Consider the following 21721-nt stretch of genomic DNA (forward strand, 5'->3'; position numbering starts at 1 on the left):
TCGAGTCGTCCATCTGTTGCTGTAGAACTATCAAATCATCAGTCTGTTGCTCTAGAACTGTCCAGTTACGACGACTATGGCAAAATAAGAGCCCGGTTTTCTGTGGAGGACTGACAGTAAATACTGCATCAGTCGCGGCGCCAGATATCTAACAGCGTCGCACGTTTCTGGCATCAGAAGACCGGATCCTAAGAAGTCGCCCCACGCCATCACCACACGGCGTTTCCTTCGAGAATTCCAAGTGTACAGAAGTGGTGTAGTGCGGTCTCAATGGCTCCTCTTCACAGCCTCCAGGACGCGTGGACAGAGGTTTATCGCAAGCGGCTACCTGCGCTGGCCGCACAGCGTGATCCGGCTCAAAAGCTGTGGCCGGTGCATCTTGATCACTGCTTTGCCCGCGTTGTGCTTGACAACGCCATCGGGAAAGACAGACCCTGGACTGAAGTTGTCAAGGCGCCGGCGGTCAAGAACATGTCCGAGATGCAGCTGCAGGCAGCTCTGTCGCTGGCAGACGACATCGCAACTGGAAGAGCGAGCTTAGTGGCACTCAATCAAACAAGTTTGGCATTGAGGAGCAAAGCTTCAGGAGCTTCCTCGAATAAGAGACACGCATCTGAGGTACTGGGAGATGATGGCTTGAGTCGTCCTTCGAAGACAATCAAGAAGGCAGTGGTCAGAGGAGAAGCAAGCATATCCAGATATTTTACGACGACTGAAGGACACGCGCAAACGCCTCCACAGGACGAGCCTGAAGACTTAGACTTCGCACGACGGCTCATCGCGGAAGCCAAGGACCTCACTCCCTTCCGTAAAGAGACCCTGACGCTCTTGACACTAGTACCACGTGGTCGTTATACGACGTACGGGGCCATGAGCGACTATATCTCGCGGACCCATCATCCGACTTGCGCCCGTGCGGTCGGCAATGCCATGCGCAACAATCCTTTTGCACCACAAGTACCGTGTCATCGAGTCCTAGCGCACAATGGGCGGATAGGCGGCTTTGGAGGCGATTGGGGCGAAGACGGGAAGCATGCGGATCAGAAGAGGAAGCTGTTGGCGGAAGAAGGCGTGCGATTCGATGTCAAAGGCAAAGTCTTTGGGGCTCCATTCAAGGACTTCGATCTCGTTCAAAAGAGAATACAGTCGAGTTCGACGACTCCAGCGGATTGAGCATAAGAAGCGAGGCTCCGGCTTCCCTCCGTATGAGAGCGGGCTCCAAGAATCAGCGAGAGCGCTTCGATCGTCCTTCCATCATCTCAACGGACACCAAAGACTACTACCTGTCTGTGATCATGTCACCGTTACTCGCGCAGAGTCTTCTTGGAGAATAGGCAATTGGTCAATGGGCTGATTATGGCTTTCACTCCCTTGATGACATGTCCGGGGGCTGTTACTTCGGACCTGGAACGAAACGAACTGTGTAACTGATAACGATGCTCATGTGTGATGGTGGTCAAGCAGTAGCCAAATAAAAGTGATTTTGATCTATAGTAGTTGCTTCAACATAATCGTTCCTGAGTATTCTGGTCAACGTAATAGACATGGTTATATGGCCACGCTCCAGTGCACCATACAACTAGTTCATAATGAACACAGTCTTATCCGTCATTGATCTGCTGAGGAAGTCACGTGCTATGGTGACTGGCGATGCATCTGGACGCGAAACACTTAAACCCCACTACCCTGGCCCAGAGTTTCGACTGGCTTGCAGGAAGTCTTCAACAACGCCTTAGTAAACAGTCCATATCCATTTGCTTTCTCGGCTGTGCGTCTCTAGCCACCCGTGAAGTATCGGTGGGCGGTATTGCGGCCGTCCACAGTTGCCGCCCGCCGTCAGCAACGAACGAGTGCTCTCTATTCTTCAAGTTGGGTAATCTACAACACCCATCGTCATTCAGCCACCGCAACTGCAGCCCAGAACGCGAGTCCCACCATGCCCCTCGGGTTCGAGCGCCTAAACGAACGTACCACCCGCCCCAACTCTCTCATAAACTTCATCAAACCACTGCCAGGCCCCACCTCCGCCACCGCCCAAGACTTCCTCGAGCGCGTCGCTGCAATATGCTACCCAATAATGAAGGCCCGCCACATCGCCGTCATGGCTCTGGAGGAGTACGAGCCCAACCCCGAGTTCGTCGGCCGCAACTTCAATGCCGGAGAGGTCATACAGCTGGTGCTGAAGGGGAGGATGGTGGGTGGCGGATGGCAGTGGTTGAATCTCAGGAGCGTGCAGATGGTTATGATGCATGAGCTGGCGCATTGCAAACAGATGAATCATAGTGGGGCGTTTTGGAAGGTGAGGGATTCATATGCAGGGGACTTGAGGGATCTATGGGCAAGGAATTACACGGGTGAGGGGCTCTGGGGAAGGGGGAGGGCGCTTGAAAATGGGGCGTCCATGGAGGATGGTGTTCAGGCGCGGCTGGAAGAGCCGAAGAGCTTGTGCGGAGGCACCTTCAGGAGCAGCGGCCGGAAAAGGAAAAGGAAAAGGAAAGGCGCAGGCAAGGAGAAAGAAAAGCTGAGCTATGCGGAGAGGCAGCAGAGAAGGATACTGCGGAAGTTTGGCACTGGCGGCACTGCACTAGGCGCAGACGAGGATGCGAAGGTCAAGCTGGAAGCAGGAAAGCCATTGAAGGGCAAGCCACGGGTTGCCAAGAGCGCAAGAGGTAGGGAACTGCGAGCAGCTGCTGCGCTGGCAAGACTCGACCAAGCCAGGACGGTGGATATCAAGAACGAAGAGGAGGGCAGTGGCAGTGAGACCGACTCTGACTCCGATGAGGCATCACCGAATGAGGTTGCTGCTCTTGACTTAGACGGCAAGGCGATGCTGGACACACGCGGTCACGGCCTTGTCAAAGTCTGTGAAGGCGAAGACGGCGATGCTGAGGACGCTCGCAGAGAGATGGTGGAGCTACAAGAGCTTGAGATTACACCGCTGCCTCACAGTTCGGATCGACAGGAGCCTTCGGAGAAACAAGCGGTTAAGAAGGAAGGTATCTCCTCTCTAGACAGTCAGGGACTACCTGGAAGCACAAAACCTCGACAAACGGGCGCTCATACACTACGCAGCCCGACGAAGCCAAAGGTCGTAATGCGTGAGCCGCCAAATGAATCAGAGCCTCGCCCACCAACAAAGACAGACTTTTCAGCTGCTTCTGTGGGGTCATTAGAACCCACGGACCGCAGCACGCTATGCTGTTGGGTCTGCTCGTTTGCCAATGACGCCGCCAACCCCACTTGCGCAGCTTGCGCTAATGTTCTCGACCTCAGCCGAGTTCCAAGCTGCTGGAGGTGCCAGAGCTTAGCCTGCCGCGAAGGATGCTATGTAAACGCAGGAGATTGCGGCAGATGCGGCGCATGTGGAGCTTCAAAGCCGGTGGGAAGGGGTTGAGCTCTTCTGATTCCTGAGTGTCTCTTTTCCTGCTTCGCTTATAGCAGGGGTCAATGGCGTTCTGTTTGGCTTCTGCTCTCCTCTGGGCCTTTCGCATTTACCCGCGTCGCTTTGGCGATAGAATTGTTGTGTTCTTGCTTTAGCAGGTACACTCCCAGGAAGTGGAAACGATCAATCAAAGAGCAGGGCGAACTTGCATTGCAGAGTAAATAGAATGCTACCTTACTGTGCTCAGCAGCCCCCTTGCCCCTGCTATGACGCCCGAGCCTCCGCCGAGAGCTCTGCAACAACCAACATCCAAGCTCCGGACAGCTCCGCCAGCAACAAGAACCTCAAGCGACAAGCAAACTCCGCAGAGAAGCTCGGCCTGCGACTTGAAGGCGCGTAGCTCAAATACAGCTTCAGCTTCAGTTTCAGCATTGAACCCCACGCTTGACGACCCCTCAACAATGGCTTCCCGCCTCCTCTCACGCGCCCCGGCGCTCGTCACCCGCAATGTCGCAAGTTCACCTACACTCCGTACACCTTTGCGCAGCTTTCAGACGACGGCGAGATTGATGGAAACACCTACCGGCGCATTGCCGGTCAGGAAACCGGTAGGAGCTTTTAGGGGAGGGTAAGCTGCGCTTCCATCCATCGCTCGAGCGAGCACAATTTGGAAATGCGGTTGGGTTGTTGCGACTGGGAACAACAAGATCACATGGCCGATAATGCCCGGTACGGCGCACGAGGAGGATGCATTGGTTTTTGTAGTCTCAGTCCTCGAGCCCCGTTCACGGCTGCTGGAGCGGTTGGCCATATCCGGGGCATGGACAGATTCGCACATGCAGCCATTATGGAGTTTGGTAGCAGAGAATCTATAGAACAGTGTTAACTCGATGAGATGGGTTCAGGCTTTTCGGATTCCTCCTCGGCACGACGTCCGCCGGCGCAGCAATGTACTACTATGTCCTCGACGAATACCGGGTCTCGAATGAGCTTCTGACGCAAGACATCTATGTACGCCCCATCCCTGCTCCTACAATTGAACAGGCTCGGAACAACTTCCCGCATGTACTTGGTTGTCTGCACTGTGTGCCACGGTGGTGTACATAGTGTTTAGGTGCTGATGTCGTACTCGCAGACCCTGCAAACAACGGTGCAGCGGATAGAGAGCTACGTCAAGGTTCTGGAAGACAAATTCGAGACCATGTCGAAGAAGAAGTAGGCTACAGACGGTCCCCAAGTCCGACAGAAGGCACTTTTGATGGGAATAATTTACTGGGGTTTCTTCAAGATGACGACTAGCTGGCGGATGTGGTGCCTGTCGATATCGGAATACCCTGACAGGCTTTGACGGAGCCGCTGTCTGGTTTATCCTTGGCGGCTATGTGTAAGCCACTTGTACAGACTCTCTCCTCGGCCATTTGACTAGGTTTTGTAAATAGCAGGGTTTGGTGCAGCAGATTATACCGAATACGTACGAAAGCTATTCATGAGCGCTTCGAGGTAGCTAAGATCTGTTCAGAATATCCAAAGACCGCTATCCCAGTTATGGACAAAACGCCAGCTCATGTAAGCAGTGCACCCAGACAGCGCTCGCCATAAGGCTATGTGTACAAGCAGTGTGGACAACTTCATGAATCGAACAACGCTACTGACCACTCTATCACTTCACGAGCACCGGTGCGGCCTGCTTGGCCTTACTCGCAGCAGCATCTGCCACCTTCCTCGCTCTGTCTGACGCCATTTCGGCGTATTTCTGTAGCTTCTCTGCCCGGACCTTGCGGACGTAGCGGAAAAGGATGAGGAAGGTAAGTTCCATCCTACAATTGGTGCTGGAATTAGCACTTGCGCTCTAAGTTATACCGGAGTTGGGCCAATACACACCTTTCCTTGGTCATCATTAATATACCCTGAACTAGCAGGCCTTTCAATATCTGAGGTCCAATGCCCTTGAAAAGCCCGAGTGGGCCCTCATGTTCGATTATGTACTGCATCACCTCGATGAAGCTCTTGAAAGGCTTGCCGTTCCTTGATGGCGGAGGTCTTGACTGTAGGCCTACCTTGGCTACAATAAGCGGCTGGGTTACAATGGTGGCCAAGGCCTTCGACATGGCACCGAGGGCTACAGATATCACAAGTGAGCTTTGCACATTTGCGTCTTGTTTGCACAGAAGAGTGTTTACCGAAAGCTTCCCAAGGCTTGAGATTCTTCTTGCCTGGGAACAATACGTCCTTCAGTCTCTGGTACGCGCCGTACGTGATGGCCGGGTTGACCACCAACACCAAGCTCGCCTTCAGTCCTCTCCATAGACCCGTCCATCCATCTTCGCTGTCGACAACTTCCCTGCCCGTAGCAATCAAGCCTTTCCGCTCATGCCTCGGCTGAGTTTGTTGCCGCGTCGTCACCACCGCAACGGGTATCGTGAATAGCTGGGCCACCGCTCCCGCAGCAGCGCCGAGGGATAGCTCAACGGCGGTGCTCGGTGGCACTGGGGTGGTCTGCCGGGCTAGATAAAGTGACCTGATAACGGAGTACCAGTAGAAATATGCAAAGTTCGTTGATCCGACGCCGATCAAGGAACCCGCCATGCCGGCATAGAGGCCTGACAAGCCCTCTGAACTGACGATTTTGGAGATTGCATCGAGGGTCGAGTCGTAGTGGTCTGATGTGGCGGGGTTGGAGTCGGAGGCTTGCGAAGAGCGCTTTCCCTGCACTTGTAGGCGAGTCTTGACACTGGTAGTCTCACTTAGCACCCAGTGCGGACCGCAATTGGCAAAGGAACGACGTCGAAGCGTGCGATGTTCCTTCTTATAGAATTTCTGCAAGATGAGCAGCACTCACATGTCCAACGGGTATACGAGCGCATTGGCAAGCACCGCTCCAGTTGCGCCGGCGACAGCGCCACCCCAGGGCGGAAGACTATCGATCTTAGACTGCACTGCCATGGTAATGCTTTCTTCAAGGGCGACAACGGACGAAGGGTCGCGGTCGTCCTGCTAGCAATGATGGGTCTGGCGCCTGGCAGGTGGGTGAGGTAGACTATGCCGGCGAGAGCAAGGTCAGGATAGCAGACGGAAGGGGGGCTCTCCAAGACAATCTCAATGCATGTCAGATGAGTTTTGAGTAGACAGTTTCGAGCGTTTGCGTATGAAGCACACTATGTTAAAGCTGGGCCTATCGTGCTCCAGCTCACGGTGGATGATGTCCGGCAGCTGCTCCGCCCAAAGGATTCCAGGCCGAGGTTGCTTCTCGGCACGCTGAACGGCTTTTCTCGATTTGGTTTCCGCGATAAGATAAGATGAATCGATAAGACGTGCTTATATCATCCACGAGAGCACACGTCACGTGAACTTCGACCATCCTGCAATATCAACCAACCTTAGATCTACGAGTAGTCAACTACCACAAGCGCGAAGTTCTCACTGTCAATGGCCAGCCAGACATTGTCTCTGCAGCCACAAACATCGCGCTCAGGCGTGAGGTTGAAGAAGAATGAGCGCCACCAATGGTCAAGTGGCCGCCATGAAGGCTGAGGCTGTGGTGAGGCCGACCTTCATCTGTCACTAATGCTGCATATTCACCTCGATCTTAGGACCTGCAAGCATCAATCGCGAACGCAACAACTAAAGATGAGGCCCTGGAGCTGGCTCTGCAAGCAGCGGAGCTTTGTATGAAGGCATTGAAGATCGCAACAGACCGCGAGCAGAAGTCTGATATGACATCGCGATGTCAGAACCTTCTCACCGAAGCTGAGCGCATCAAGACCATCTCACAATGGCCCTTGACTCCAGCCATGACTCCGGGCCCTGCCAGTAGTCCACCCGCGAGTCCGCTCACGCTTCGTTGTGGAACCGAAACCATCGGAACGCCAACTTCAGCGCGCATCAGGCAGCTTGTCGAGCCCGTCTCGTCTCGCGAGGTTTCGAAAGCCGAGCAGATCATTCTTCTCAGGTCTTCGAAGCTGAATGGCTTCACGTTTCCACCATGGCAGGGAGCCCCCGAACCAGATGAGTTTGCACTCAGTCAGGGAGCTGAGGCTTTTCGGTGTGTGTTATCTCGGGACGCCATCCATTCCAGCGCTAACTCAGTGCTGCAGTGACACGCCGCAGCTGGGTCTCTCTGCCTCTCAGATTGAGTTCTTCGACGGATGGGAGCGCGCCCACAGTGCCATTCCACCACCCACGTGGTTTCCCGGAGAGCGGAAAGCATTGGGTCCTACCATGTACTCTCGTCGCCCGGTAGATCTGGTTCAAGATCTCGCTTCTGACTGCTCTGTCGTCGCGAGTCTCTGCTCCTGGACCGCTCGAGCGGAAAGGGGTAATCCGAGAGTAAGATCCAGCCTGTATAAATCTGCATCTCAGCTAACACCAACGGTTCAGATGCTCTCCAAGATTATGTACCCTCATGACGCTGACAATCTGGCTCCCAGAATCTCAGCAAACGGGAAGTATGTTGTCCGCCTCAACTTCAACGGATGCTATCGCAAAGTGATTATTGACGATCGGCTGCCGTTGTCCAAAAACACTCGAGTGCTGCATGTTATTGACCGTCGGAACCCATCACTACTGTGGCCAGCGCTGCTCGAAAAGGCGTACCTCAAAGTAAGGGGCGGCTATGACTTTCCCGGTAGTCACTCCGGGACAGATTTGTGGATCATGACAGGCTGGATACCAGAGCAAGTCTGGCTCGAAAAGTTCGTCAGATGCTCGTAAGCTGTTACAGCCGCTAATCTCTTGATAGTAGCGAAACCGATGCAGACCAGCTTTGGAGCAGAATACTAAGCGCGTTCAATAAGGGCGACGTGCTCATCACTCTGGGGACGGGCAGAATGAGCCATCGCATCGAAAGACAGCTAGGTCTCGAGGGAGAGCATGACTACGCCGTACTCGACCTGAAAGAAGAGGGATCTAGCAGATTGTTGCGTCTCAAGAATCCGTGGTGTGAAGGGACGTCCTGGAAGGGGAAGCTGCCCGAATCGTCTACCACTGAGAGATTCGAGGCTGAATCCGAGCTCAGTGCGTGTCACTCTCCTGAACCGTTTGAGCAGGCATCATCTATACAGTCATCCTCGCGCAGCTTACGTCATGCGCGTGAGCAAGGCATCTTTTGGATCGACATCAACAACGTTCTTCGGCATTTTCAGTCCATCTTCCTGAACTGGAACCCAGGCCTGTTCTCCTACCGCCAGGATGTTCACTTTACATGGGATCTCTCCAACCGACTTGACTCAGTAACTTGTTTTGTCAACCATCCTCAGTTCAAGATTGTTGCCAAAGGCGAAAGCATTGTGTGGCTTCTTCTTTCCAGGCACCTCAAGGACAGAGTCCAAGACGCTGAGGAGCCGCCGCTGGATGTAGCTAATGAAGAGGACGGCCAATCGAGAGTAGCCAAGGAGGATCTAGCAGGCTACATCAGCATGTTCGCCTTCGACAGGAAGGGAGCCCGGGTTTACTTAAGAGATGGCTGTCTGGAGCGCGCGCCTTACGTAGACTCTCCACATACACTTCTCCGCTTGCAACCCGACGTCGATATCACCTACAGCATTGTGATCGACGAGGAAGACATGTCGTCTACTCCGCACAGCTTCACGCTCTCTACTTTCTCTACATTACCCGTCGTACTTGACAAGGCTTACAGTCCCTACTCTTCTCAGCGGTTGATCAGTGGTGCATGGACTCAAGCAACGGCTGGCGGCAATGTTAACGATCCGACTTACTCGGAAAACCCCCAGTTCAGCCTCAGAGTGGTCGAGCAGATAGCCGCAGCTATCCTTATTCAGACGCCCTCAAATGACGTCCATGTCCACGTCAAGCTCGTACATGGCCGCGGCCGACGCGTTTACACGCTGACAAGCAAGGATGTGATCGCTGATTCAGGCCAACACCGAAGAGGCAGTGCTGTAATCGAAATCAGCGACCTCTACCCGGGTAGTTATACTCTCGTCTGCTCCACCTTCAAAGCCGGTCAGCAGGCCGACTTCACCTTGCGAGTCGATTCGACGTCGGAATGCGAGCTCAGGCAGCTTCCGGGTGAAGGTGCCGGGCGACTCAGACTGCCACTCGCAGACGTCCGCTTCGGTTACTCCGTGTCGAGAATCGCTGCACCTCTCGTGCCACGCCGTTTCGTGTGCATCAGCGTCGTAGCTAAGTTCATCCGCAGCGTCGCGTTTCCTTCTAACGACCTCTTGTCATTCGACGAGGGGCAGGCCGGGGCTCGCAGCCCTCTGCGCGTTACGGTCGAGCTCGGCACCGGGCCGAACCGTCGGGTCCTGATCGCCAGCTCCGGCGGCGCGTACAGTGACGCTGTGAGTGGAGTCAGGACGGAAGACGTGGATCTGAGCCCGCAGATGCTCTACACGAGCGACATGTGGCTCGTCCTAGATCGGCTCTGCGGGCCAGCTAGTGGGAGCCAGGAGATCTATGGCGTGGAAGTGTTCTGCGACCAGCCGAAAGCCTTGGATATCGGAGTATGGCGGAACTGGGATTTCTGAGGGATGCTATCATTGCCGGTTTGCATAGCGAGGCGCAAGAGGCGGGTAATCTTGCTTGGATTGCTAGGGGCGTGTGCTGGATGGGAGATGGGGTTGCCCTCGGCGGAATGATACCCTTTCTGAATTCGGCGCTGCTTATGGAAGGCCGCGCTACATGGCAACTAGGTTGCCGGATCGATTTCAAAAGCGTCTATAGCTGACTACTCGTCCTTCTGTTAACCCGATGAACCCTCAGTAACTAATCTCTGGCTGAGGGAGCGTTACGAGCGCCTCCTGGAATAGGCGTATGTAACCTACAGGCTCCCGGAGGCCTGCCATTGCTGGGCCGGCCTGCACGTGCTGGATTGTTGGAGATGGGGACGGCCCGGGTGGCCCTCACGTGGCCCTCCACGCCCTTCTGACCCCAGAGCACCCTCGATAACGATAACTTCCCGTTAGTTAGCGTGAAGATCTCGGCGACCTATCACGACGTCAGTCGGCGGGACCAACTCGGCTTCCTTTGGCTCAACACCAGACCCTGATCACTCTTTACCCTTGACTGAGGTCTCCTCCTTTGCACTGCTATAGACCTACAGCACGACCCCCCCGCATCGCCCCCGTTGACACCGTAGAAGCTCCAGTAGCCCCCATGGCGTCCACGTCGTCAGGGCCGCCTTCCGAGCAGCCCTCCGTGGTTGCGTCCGCTGCCAGCTCCATCAAATCCTCCAGACCCACGACCCCCTCGAACGCCCCGTCAGAGAAAGCGCCGGATGACTCCTCCAAGCTCAAGACTTTCCTCGGTATATTACGAAGGTACTGAGCACCTCTCGGCTCTGTGCCTCTTCTCCTACCGCCAGCACAACCACAGTGGTCCCCTGGAGATGGATTTGGGTCAGCTTTTGGGTCATAGGTGCTGACGAAGGGCAAAGATTTATAGGAGTCTCCGACATCGCTGCCGTCAGGTTCTCCCTACCTGCCCAACTCCTAGAGCCTACGCCAAACTTGGGTATGGCTCCGATCACCAGTGCACATATAAAAGGCTGTCACGTCCGCTGTTTGGATAAGCTCCTGACGCAATACAGAATACTGGAATTACTTGGATAGACCGGAGACGTTTGTCAGGCACGTAGCTCCGCAGACCAGTCTGTGCAGAGACCTGACGGCGGAACAGCATCGGAGATTCCCCAGACCCCTTGGGTCGCATGTTGGGAACGCTCCGCTTTTGGTTTACGAAAGACTTGGTATGGCGTCGACTTGCGCGGGTTCGTTGGCACTGGTGCTGACCAATTTCCCAGAAATATGTCAAGGGCAAGCCGTGCAAACCGTACAACTCGACGTTAGGCGAGTTCTTCAGGGTGCCTTACCTCGATGATGCGCTTCATCTACAACGCTGACCGGGAAAAGTGTAATTGGGTAGTGGAAGACACGGCTCCATCGATCCGCTTACCTTCCACCGAGAAGCCGGCCCAACCAGACGGGGTCGGCCCAAAGTCCAACGCTTCAGGTCGACCTATCAAGGTCTCCTATCTTACCGAGCAAACCTCGCATCACCCGCCAGTTTCCGCGTTCTTCATCGCTTGCCCCGAGAAGGGAATATTAGCGCGCGGCTTTGATCAGTTGAGTGCGAAGTTCACGGGCACTAGCGTCAAGGTCACTCCAGGGGCGCATAATCTGGGTATCTTTATCACACTAGAGAAGTGGGGTAATGAGGAGTACCAGTTGACGCATCCCGCCGCGCATCTTGGTGGCTTTCTAAGGGGTGAGCACATCCTCAGTCACTCTGCTGCGGCCCAATGTCACGCCCTTCGTAAAGGATATGGTCGCTGACGGGTGGATCCAGGAAACCTCAATGTGACTGTTGCCGATTCGTGCTTCATCAGTTGCCCCAAAACCGGAATCAAAGTGATTCTCCAGTATCTCGAAGAAGGATGGCTTGGAAAAGCTCAGAACAAGGTTGAGGGCGTAATTTTCAGGTATACCCCGGCGACGGAGACGACCACCCGATTAAAAGATGTTCCGGATAAAGACATACTCGGCCGCGTGGAAGGGTGTTGGCACGACAAGGTGTACTACACACTGTGTAGCGAGTCCTTCGGCAAGAACAAGGTCAGCCACGTCCCTTGCCGTACTCCCACTTGTTTCAACAGAGTAGTTAACGTCTCGTCGCAAAGGACAAACACTTGCTCATCGACCTCAACCCGCTCTACCCAATCCCCAAACTAGTCCCACCCGAGGATCTCCAGCTCCCGAACGAATCCCGACGCTTCTGGTACGACGTCACCGCCGCCATCAACAACAAGCAGTACTCCCTCGCCACGCAGGTTAAGCAAGAAATAGAAGAAAGGCAGCGGCAGAAAGCAAAGGAAAGGGAGACCAGGGGCGTCGAGTGGAAGCCGCGGTTTTTCACCAGCACAACAGCGCCGGACGGTAGGCCGGATCTAACAGCGGACGGCTGGACCGTGCTCAAGGGGATGCAGATGGATGACTTCAGGCTCACGGCAAACGAAGAGGCGGGCGCGTATTGAGCTGATTGGGCAGAGTAGGTGTGGGGGCCGTTTTGGTCGGGCGGGTGGGTTTGGGGGCTGTATAGAGAAGCAGGATGATTTCTCAGCGACATTTCCTGCTGATGTTTCACCTGTTGTTCGTCTTGGCAAGCGGTTATGAGCATTGAGAGGAGTCTGGCGTTCTCACGCATATGTGACTGGTAGAGCCTGGAAGCGTGGGTTTGGTTAGAGTAGACCCGGTCTTCTGCTTGGCATATTGATATTAAGGAAACGCTAGCGCGATCCATGTAATACAGATTGCAGATGTCGACAGACGCCTGGGACGCTTCACGACTGACTTGAACCCTACAATCGTATCAAGGGGTGAACCATGGCTACGTTCGCGCATATAGGAGTTCACTACATCTAGCGGTGTTGTGCTGCTATAAATAGTCATCCGAGGTAGCCTCGAGCTATAAGCCATGCACAAGGCAACGAGCTCTAGATCTGAAAGTGTATGATTGACCGTGGTGCTCCGGGACCTCCCCGTCTTGTAAAGCACGCCGTCGGAAAATGGATTTCATATCAAGTATCAAGACCGCTGTCGCTAATGCAGTAAACAATGCGAGTGCTGCGGCCTCATCCCAAAGTGTTGATGCACGTCTCGCCGCACGCGACTTGTTCACCTATACGGCGCTACCTCTACGGAGTGCGCGGTCAATCCGTTTGCTGGAGCTCCATCCGGGTGCAGGCGACATCGTGTGCTCGTTGCATACAGTCGATCTAGATACAGCACCGCCATACGACGCGCTCTCGTATACATGGGGTGACGCTCGGCCTCCGCTGCTGCAGAGTGTAGCTCCTCAGCTTTACAGTCGGCGGTTTCCGATCAGCTGCAACGGATGCTTGCTCGAAGTGACCGCCAATCTGTATCATGCGTTGCAGAGACTGGTTGCCATAGATCGTGCCCGGCCCAGATGGGAGAATATCTATCTGCAGAGACTCATTTGGATCGATGCCATTTGTATCAATCAGGAAGATGACGCAGAGAAGAGCACGCAGGTTGCCATGATGGAGGATATCTACAAAAGAGCCAGCTTGGTGGTCTGTTGGCTTGGTCAAGAAGACCGATACACGGAGCCCGCATTGCGCCTTGCCAATTATCTAGCTCAGATCCCCAGTGAAAACTACGGGCAGTACAGCGGGCTTGGGCTGAACCATTCCGGCATACCTTCCAATGATTGGGAGGCTCTGGTTGCCTTGTTTCGACGGCCTTGTTTTAGGCGCGCGTGGATAACACAAGAGATCGTATTGGCTCAGAAGCTGCTCCTGTTGTGTGGCTCCTTTGAGATCTCTTGGTCCATGCTAGTCAAGTGCTCAGAATTTGTCTGCCAGACGCAAACCTGGCGGCATCTGTTCGTCATGTCAAGTCGGTTCTCCAGCATCCAAGACTACATCAGTCGCCGCGAATTGAGGCCTGTAGGGGTTTCTGTGCAAGGACTGGCACATATTGAAAAACAACTTCCTAAGGGAAAGAATCCGTCCATCATGGTCCTGATGATGGGCCGAGGTACAGATGCTAGTAACCCGAGAGACAACGTGTATGCCCTGCTTGGCCTGACCAAGGAGATGATCAAAACGCGCCAACCATCGACAGAGAGATCCGATCCGTTGGGCCGACTCACCTTAAGCCAGCTTCCCGTACCGGATTATAAAAAGCCGGTGGAGCGCGTGTACTCTGACTTCGCAAAGTGCGTGCTTGAGTGCACTCAAAACCTTCTCCTGCTGTCGCTGGTTGAAGATCGGTCAGACCGCCGGAGTGCTGGACTTGCAAATAGCCTGCCGTCTTGGGTGCCGGATCTAAGTGTTCCACTGCTACCCATGCCCCTAGCAATAGAGGGTAACGCAGCACGCTGGGATGCCGCAGGTCCTGGCAGCGCAGGCCAAGGCATCGCGCTCGATAAAAGATACCTTCTCGTCAATGGAGCATACTTCGACACCATCGCTGGCGTTGGAGATCCGTTCCACGAGCTTGAATCAAGTCACAACTGGCTCAGTATCCTGAATCTCGTCCGACCGCTCATTAGCCTTCCGTATCCCACTTCTGGAGGCTGCTATGCGGAGGCGCTGTGGCGAAGCATCATTGCGGACTTAGACAAAAGGCGCATCGATGGTGATCGACGTCAGAGCCCTGCTGATCCAACTCTCGGACAAGCTTTCGGCGAGTGGCTGGTCAGCAAGCTCATACAATTGCGCTTTGCTGCACTCGACAAGTTTGGCGCGCAGTCCTACTTCTCCATGAACTGGAAACTTGTGCAAGAAACGTGGAACCAGTTTCTCGATGACCCAAGCGCGCTGAGGACAGACATGGAAACCTACAAAAAGAGTGCAACTGAGAGACATGAACATCATCGGACCGTAAAAGAGAAATTCGACGCTACATGGCAGCGCAAGGAAGAGTTCGCGGGGCTATATCGCGCGATCTTCGCTGCACTCACCGATCTTTCGCAAGCGGATCCTAGCGGTACTATCTTACCACCAGAGAACGTCCTCCGTATTCTCATAGCCCCTGATAGTCGAGAGAAGGAAGAAGCTTTCGCTCGAATTGAGACCTTTACAGCTACTACGAAAGGAATTACTAGCGCGAGACGTCTCTTCCTTACCAGATCTGGATACCTCGGTATTACGGCAGAAGCCGCCCAGGTCAATGATCAAATATGGATTTTGCCCGGTACAAGCGTGCCCTTCACCTTGCGACCTGGACAAAGTAACGGTCGTTTCCAGGTGGTAGGAGAGGCGTATGTGTATGGGTTGATGCGCGGGGAGGCCGCTGCTGCGGGTGGATTGCAGTTTCAGGATATTGAGCTCGAGTAGCGACGGCTTCTGCCTCATCTAGCAGGCAGAGAAATAGTTCTAAGCAGGTGTGTAAAGTTCAGTACTTCACATTACACGGCCTAGAGCTCTTAATCTCGGTGTCTATTGTCGTGCATCAGATGTGGTCAAATGATATGTCTTTTACATCGACCTTGGATGAGAACAACGAACGCGCTTCGGCTACGAAATTAATGACCATGCGCCTATGGCGTCACGTGGCCAGTCACAAGCCAGAACATTCAGCGGCATGAGAAGCCGCGTGCTTGACCTGACAAGACAGACGCAAGACCGTGACAAACAACGGATTAAGCTGCCTCGGGTTGATTTCTCGTGATTGCAGTTCTCACACATGATAAACCCGCGTCTGCCCGAGAGACAAGACCGTTATCCTGAACCCCGAACCAAGCGCCCGTCAAAGGTCAAGCGGGGCGGCCGTACTCGCAGGTAAAGGATTGGAACATGGTGATTAAGAGATGCGACGTGCTACATCGGGAGCTTTTCTGTTCCGCGCCCGCAGTTTCGTGCCTCTCTAAAGCTGTCGGGTGTGGCCCTAGCAAAGTACATATTGCCTGGAAGATGATAACATGCGCAGAGTGAGGGCGACATGCGATCGTACCACACCATAGAGAAAGGGCGTACCCCAAGCTTATAAATCTTTCACTCACATTGACACTGCTGACGGGTGAACGTAGAGACGAACTCTTAGTGCGTGGTCAGAAGAACCTCGTATTGCCCATCATGCAGGGCTGCAGTCAGCCATGCCGCCATACATAAAGCGTAAGCAGCCTCCTGCGCCGAACTTGAAACGGTCGGCTGTTGCGAGCTCTCGCGCGTATGGACCTGTGCTGCGAGTGTCGAAAACCTTGGCGATCCTGGCGATGGACGTTTGTCGCTGACAAACCAGCCGAGCGAACAGGGGAGGGATTCTCCAGATCTTGGCTCAAACTGTCGACGTCCAACCCTGCCACTGGCTGGCATCTTGCCTGGGCGGATCACGGCACTGTGCCTCAGCAAGCACAGGGCAGGCCAGCCCTGGGGACGACCTGATAGGGATGTGAGGTGTTCCATTTCCGCGGCGGAGCTGTGAACGTTCCGATGGCCGAGTGGAGTGGGTCCTCTGCTTGTGAGCGAGGGCGCTGAAGATGACGATACGAGTCCAGACGAGCGCTTCTCGCCTAGACGCTTCCTCAACTTCCAACACAAGAGGGCAGGCGCGTTTCTTGCGCTTCGTGCGAGCTGGCGGTGGTAGCAGAGCACGATGGAACAATGATGCCGAGTGGAGGAAGGGTGTTCGGCATCCTGCCAGCAACCGCTGGACATGCGAGTAATGAGCAGCGGCGCAAGCTGCCTGCTCCCCTTGGCTACTGCTCTCTTAGAGCTGCCTTTCGGACCGTTTCGTGGCCGGAACCAGGGTTCCTGGCTGGAGGCGATGAGCGTTTTGGTACGCAACTCCAGAAGACTCGAATGACTGCAGGCCTCCCTTGCCCCCCAATCGGGGGTAGGTGACGCTAATCTCCGCCGAGGCTACGATGGAAACGCTCAGGCTCGCGCGTTCACTACTCAGCATGACATTATCACCACGTCCAGGGAACGCTGTGACATCTGCCTGTAATCTATGTAGCCTACCAAGAAGCTTACCAAGAGACTTGGATAAAATGGCGCTCTGCCCAGGTCGTTTAGGCGGAGCTGCCATGCGTGATATATTTCCTGCCCACCTCACATCTACATATCTCACGACACGACAAAACATCTCGCTTTCCAGTCTGACGTTGTTCTGCCGTACTACTCTCCCAGCGACTTAAGCTCAAGAATACCCAGTTCATACGTATACCGTGGCGGTACACTGAGCTCAGGTTGAAGAACGATGGCTACACCACGGCGCACTTCGTCCGACGACTTCACATCAGCCGAGGGCAGCGTGCGAAAACGAGTCTGTAAAGCCTGCGATCGATGCAGGCTCAAGAAGTCAAAGGTTCGTCGCCCCCCTGGGACCCCACGCTCGCAATATACTGACCATTCTACAGTGTGACGGTGCCAGCCCCTGCAGCCGATGCAAAGCGGACAATGCCATATGCGTATTCAGCGAGAGGAAGAAGAGCCACGACAAAGTCTATCCGAAAGGGTGAGCAGATCTCTCTGTGTGGTCTACAAGCACGCGATAGTAACGTGTTGGCCAGCTACGTGGAGATGCTCGAGCAGCAGCAAGGACAACTCGTAGCGGGCCTGCGAGAGCTTTACCGCCGATTACAAAGCGGCGAAGGCTGGCCCGGCTCACCGTTACCAAACGCCCAGAATGGCCACCCTTTGACTCACAACATCCTTGAAAGACTCGATCTCCTTCATCTGTTTGACGAGACAATCAGCAATTACGAGGGGTTTGAGGAAGACTGCACACGCATGCAGCAGCGGCTACTGGAGGGCGGAGCACAGTACGGCCACCGAAGAGGTTCGATAAGCTCCGATTCCGAACACGAGCTTTCTTCGATATCTTCCTTGGGAACCCCGTCACCGCAGGCGCTGTCATTCAACAGCTCGTTCACACATGGCCCGCAAACTCCACATACGACCGGTGCATTCTCCCATCATCCACTTCCGAACTGCGATACGCCGGGCAAGTTCCATCCACATTTGAGCATGCAACCAACCATGCGGATAGGTGTAGATCCTGCGGCTGCACTACGCTCCCCGTGGGCCGTGGACGCGCCGTCGATGGGTGGTCTGTCAAACACTAACTATCTTCCGCAATTCGAGCCACCTATGGGCCACAATCCGTCCGACTTGGCCTACGATCCGTTTGCTCAGATCTTGACGTCAACTCCCATCACCATGGCTGAGTGGAACGATGGCGCCGACATGGACTTCAGTAATTTCATCACGACGTAGTTGCACCGTCACCTTTCAAGGAGTTCAGAGTCACTCTGTGGCCGTCTCAAAGACTGACAGCGTTCAAACGTGGGGTAATCAAGGCCGATGACGGTACATTGAAAAGCTGGAGATGGAAAAGGAAAGGGGAGTTCGATGCATCCATGGGGAAATGGAGTTGGAGGCGTGCTGCTGGTGGGCGACTCTTGTCCGGCAATCGCCGTCCTGGCGGTGTTGATTGCATTGCAGTAGCACCAGAGAGTGCAGTGGCCAAGGCTACGTGATGTTGTGCTCAAGAGCTCAGTAGATCACAATGAGCCGACTCCTCTTCGCTCTCAACCCCAGACGTTGGTCCGCTATGGCACCGCGTTTGATTAAGCGAATTTACGAAGAGCGGCTAGATGCAAGATGTGGACCGAATTGCTTCCAAGATTAATGTGGAGCTGCGCTTGCGGACATGTGGCCGTGCAGGGGCTGCGAACTCTCCGCATGAACCTCAGCGCTCGGTGTGGAGCCCGCACAATGTTTGCTGACTGCCTTACCCGTCTTACTCCTTCCGGAGACAGCCTTATGCAAACTCCATCCACGCCCATTTAATAACCGCCCCATCCGTACTGTATCCGCAAAACACATCACTTCCCGCTGCAGCTCTTATCTGTCAAGGCCAGAACGCGGACGACTATCGCACTTCTTGGTCCTCCCCTGACGGAACAGTGGAGCATCTCTATCCGCATCCACTAACTATTGCGGCACCCCTTTCCTGGAAATTATCTGTACCTCACGTCATGGATCCTTCAGAGTCGTCATTCACCTTCCTGCCTTTCGGGTCCATCATCCAAGAGTTTCGTGTCAACGGCCTGAACATCGTGCAGAACTTTCCCACGGAAGGGCTGTACAGGGAACATAACTCGCCCTATTTCGGTGCAACCATCGGACGCGTTGCGAACCGCATCGCCGGGGCCAAAATTGGCTCACTGAATGGCAGATCGTATGATCTGCATGCGAATGATGGACCGAATTCCCTGCACGGTGGTCGCGTAGGTTGGGGCAGGAGAGACTTCGAGGGTCCAGTCCCACTGAACCGCGGCGGCAAAGAGTCGGTAATGTTCAGGCTTCTGAGCCCGGACGGCGAGGACGGCTACCCCGGCACGGTGGAGCTTCGAGTTTGGTACGCAGGCACGAGGGAGCAACAGAATGGCATTGACAAGACCGTACTCGAAGTCGAATATGAGGCCGAATTGATGGGAAAGGACAGTGTGGAAGAAACAGTCATCAACGTCACGAACCATAGGTAAGCCTGACGTGACCTGTTGACGCGATGGCAGAAGATTCATCTCTTGCCGCACAGTTACTTCAAGCTTACCGATGCGGCGACCTTCTGTGGGACGGAAGCCATTCTGTCGACCAATCAACACCTCGTGGTCGATGAGCTCAGCATCCCTACCGGGGCCATGGAGCCTCATCCCAGTATCCCATCCACCGGCAGCATCGCCCTGGGCGAGAAAGAGCCGGCTATTGACCACTGTTTCATCATAAACGCAGAGCCTGCCACTATCCCCCTCGATACTAGATCAAATCCGCTACGGATGCTAGCTTCGTTTTGTCACCTAGAGACTAAGATGCACCTGGAAGTTCTCAGCACCGAGCCAGCGTTCCAATTTTACACGGGCGACGGTATCGATGTGCCAGCCGTAGATGGCACCCCAGCACGTGGACCACGCTCTGGCTTCTGCGTCGAGCCGAGCAGATATGTCAATGCAGTGAACATGGATGCATGGAAAGGCATGGTCACGCTGAGACGAGGTCAAAAGTATGGCAGTAAAATTGTTTACCGAGCATGGCAGGAGTGAGCCGTTAGTCGTGCCGGTATTCGCTACCTCTTTCTCTTTTTACGCGTGGTCCACGCCTGAACGTGCATGTATCTTAGCAGGCCTATAGGTTTTGATATAGCAGCCACTATTTGAAAGCTTTAAGAGACATGTTCGGCTCTAAAATTACTATAAAACTACAATTTATAAGTAAACCACTCTGACTTAGTTATACAAATAAAGAACTATTATATAGATTAGTATCTTTAAATATCTAATTCTAAAATTATATATATATATATAGAATAAAGAATATCTACAAGCCTGGTAGTTACTTAGAAACTTATAATACTATAAAGTATATTTATAGCTTCTAGTAAGAAATATCTAGAAAAGATATTAAAACTACTATTATAAATTTAAATCTCTAGATATAAAATATTAATTAAGTGAGTTAAACTACTATATTAGTATATTAGTAATATATTACAATTTTAGATTCTTAGTATTATAAGCTAGCGCTTAGTATAGGGTTTACCTAAAGCTAATAGAGTTACTAAGCCTATTACTGCTATCTATATTATCTCTAATAATAGTAGATAATAGAGACTATAGAAACTATAGATAGAGTCAAGTATATAGATAGTACTATTCTTACTTCTTAGAATAGTATATTTAACTTAAAATAAGAACTTACTATTCTTATCATGTACTTAATTAATTACTGTATAATATTAATCTAATTTTATTATATTTTATACTTTTATCTAAATCTTCAATTAGAATTACTACTTTAAGGCAATATATTATTATACTTAGATAGTAGAAACTAAATTAGCAGAAGACGTAATTTTCTAACTAGTAGTAGAAGCTTTCTATCTATATATTCTTTTTACTTACTTCTAGAGTGATATTTATTAAGTTTCACTTATAGCTTTATTTAAATAGAAGTAAATAGAAATACTAATGGAAATAGTAAGAGCTAAGATCTCTATTAGAAATAGAAAGAACTTAGAGCTTATTTTAAGATAAAGAATCTAATTAGAAATAGAACCCTTACTTAGAAGTAGAAGCTTTATTTAAAAATAGAAAATATAAAACTCTTTCTACTAAGTAAACACTAGGGAAATACTAAGCTAGTACTAAGCTAAGAGTCTTAGAAATTAAATTCTAATCCCTTTTCTTAAGTTAAGACATCTCAAGCTTACTATTATAAAGAAGTAATTTTTTAATAACTTAGTTAATTTAGCGAATCTATTATAATAGTATTCTAGGAATTATAGCCCTACTATTCTCAGTAAGTTAGTAATAGTAGTTTTAGTATTAGTAGTATATAACTAGCCTAATCTAGTTATAAAGCTCCTAGAATCTTAGCTTAAGTAAGCTTTTAGTAGATCTATCTATAATTAAATTAGCTACTTCTAAAAAAGGCTATAGTTTACTTTTTTTAGTTACCTCCTAGATAAAGTAATAATATATTCAAATAAGCTTAATATATAAGTAACTATATTAGGAAAAAGAATTTAGTGCTTAGAATTACTTGGAGTCTTTAAGTAACTCTATCTGCTTGCAAGCGGCTTATAAGTAGTTTTATAAGGTATATAGTATATATATTATATGTATCTAAGAGCTTATATAATACTTTATTCTTTTATTAAGTAGAGCTTAATACTATAATTTTTTAGGTCAGTATAAATAGTTAAGTAGGTAAAGCTATAGCTTATATTAGATTTAAGTGCTTTGAATAGATCTTAGTATACTAAACCTACTTAGTAATTAATAAGAAAATTAAAAAAAGCTCTAAGTCTAATCTAACTAATAGAATAGAGAGAGTTATATAATACA

At 52.0% G+C, this 21721-nt stretch overlaps 9 protein-coding genes across 9 annotated transcripts; 8 read left to right on the forward strand and 1 right to left on the reverse strand.

Moving 5' to 3' along the window:
• Positions 1 to 270: 270 nt before the first annotated feature.
• W97_04376 (uncharacterized protein) lies at positions 271 to 1173 on the forward strand (the record flags this gene model as incomplete). Its single annotated transcript, XM_007782266.1, has 1 exon — positions 271 to 1173. The coding sequence occupies one exon, from the start codon at positions 271 to 273 to the stop codon at positions 1171 to 1173; it is 903 nt and encodes a 300-aa protein (XP_007780456.1).
• Positions 1174 to 1936: 763 nt separating this feature from the next.
• W97_04377 (uncharacterized protein) lies at positions 1937 to 3095 on the forward strand (the record flags this gene model as incomplete). The annotated part of the gene is made up of 2 exons (XM_007782267.1): positions 1937 to 2996; positions 3073 to 3095. 2 exons carry the CDS (start codon positions 1937 to 1939, stop codon positions 3093 to 3095), a joined length of 1083 nt encoding a protein of 360 aa, XP_007780457.1.
• A 748-nt stretch (positions 3096 to 3843) lies between these two features.
• Positions 3844 to 4601, forward strand: W97_04378 (uncharacterized protein; the record flags this gene model as incomplete). The annotated part of the gene is made up of 3 exons (XM_007782268.1): positions 3844 to 4010; positions 4288 to 4447; positions 4518 to 4601. The coding sequence occupies 3 exons, from the start codon at positions 3844 to 3846 to the stop codon at positions 4599 to 4601; spliced, it is 411 nt and encodes a 136-aa protein (XP_007780458.1).
• Positions 4602 to 5042: 441 nt separating this feature from the next.
• W97_04379 (uncharacterized protein) lies at positions 5043 to 6325 on the reverse strand (the record flags this gene model as incomplete). Its single annotated transcript, XM_007782269.1, has 4 exons — positions 5043 to 5199; positions 5264 to 5501; positions 5563 to 6113; positions 6222 to 6325. The coding sequence occupies 4 exons, from the start codon at positions 6323 to 6325 to the stop codon at positions 5043 to 5045; spliced, it is 1050 nt and encodes a 349-aa protein (XP_007780459.1).
• Positions 6326 to 7050: 725 nt separating this feature from the next.
• On the forward strand, positions 7051 to 9870 carry W97_04380 (uncharacterized protein; the record flags this gene model as incomplete). The annotated part of the gene is made up of 6 exons (XM_007782270.1): positions 7051 to 7424; positions 7477 to 7708; positions 7760 to 8073; positions 8121 to 8399; positions 8457 to 8703; positions 8749 to 9870. 6 exons carry the CDS (start codon positions 7051 to 7053, stop codon positions 9868 to 9870), a joined length of 2568 nt encoding a protein of 855 aa, XP_007780460.1.
• A 628-nt stretch (positions 9871 to 10498) lies between these two features.
• On the forward strand, positions 10499 to 12374 carry W97_04381 (uncharacterized protein; the record flags this gene model as incomplete). Its single annotated transcript, XM_007782271.1, has 8 exons — positions 10499 to 10662; positions 10779 to 10855; positions 10932 to 10995; positions 11021 to 11090; positions 11145 to 11204; positions 11254 to 11608; positions 11690 to 11964; positions 12021 to 12374. The coding sequence occupies 8 exons, from the start codon at positions 10499 to 10501 to the stop codon at positions 12372 to 12374; spliced, it is 1419 nt and encodes a 472-aa protein (XP_007780461.1).
• Positions 12375 to 12905: 531 nt separating this feature from the next.
• On the forward strand, positions 12906 to 15206 carry W97_04382 (uncharacterized protein; the record flags this gene model as incomplete). The annotated part of the gene is made up of 1 exon (XM_007782272.1): positions 12906 to 15206. The coding sequence occupies one exon, from the start codon at positions 12906 to 12908 to the stop codon at positions 15204 to 15206; it is 2301 nt and encodes a 766-aa protein (XP_007780462.1).
• A 1864-nt stretch (positions 15207 to 17070) lies between these two features.
• W97_04383 (uncharacterized protein) lies at positions 17071 to 18089 on the forward strand (the record flags this gene model as incomplete). Its single annotated transcript, XM_007782273.1, has 3 exons — positions 17071 to 17178; positions 17231 to 17328; positions 17384 to 18089. 3 exons carry the CDS (start codon positions 17071 to 17073, stop codon positions 18087 to 18089), a joined length of 912 nt encoding a protein of 303 aa, XP_007780463.1.
• Positions 18090 to 18853: 764 nt separating this feature from the next.
• Positions 18854 to 19918, forward strand: W97_04384 (uncharacterized protein; the record flags this gene model as incomplete). The annotated part of the gene is made up of 2 exons (XM_007782274.1): positions 18854 to 19359; positions 19417 to 19918. The coding sequence occupies 2 exons, from the start codon at positions 18854 to 18856 to the stop codon at positions 19916 to 19918; spliced, it is 1008 nt and encodes a 335-aa protein (XP_007780464.1).
• Positions 19919 to 21721: the final 1803 nt, after the last annotated feature.

The sequence above is a fragment of the Coniosporium apollinis genome (genome assembly GCF_000281105.1).
Source record: "Coniosporium apollinis CBS 100218 chromosome Unknown supercont1.19, whole genome shotgun sequence".
Taxonomy (NCBI): Eukaryota; Fungi; Ascomycota; class Dothideomycetes; genus Coniosporium; species Coniosporium apollinis.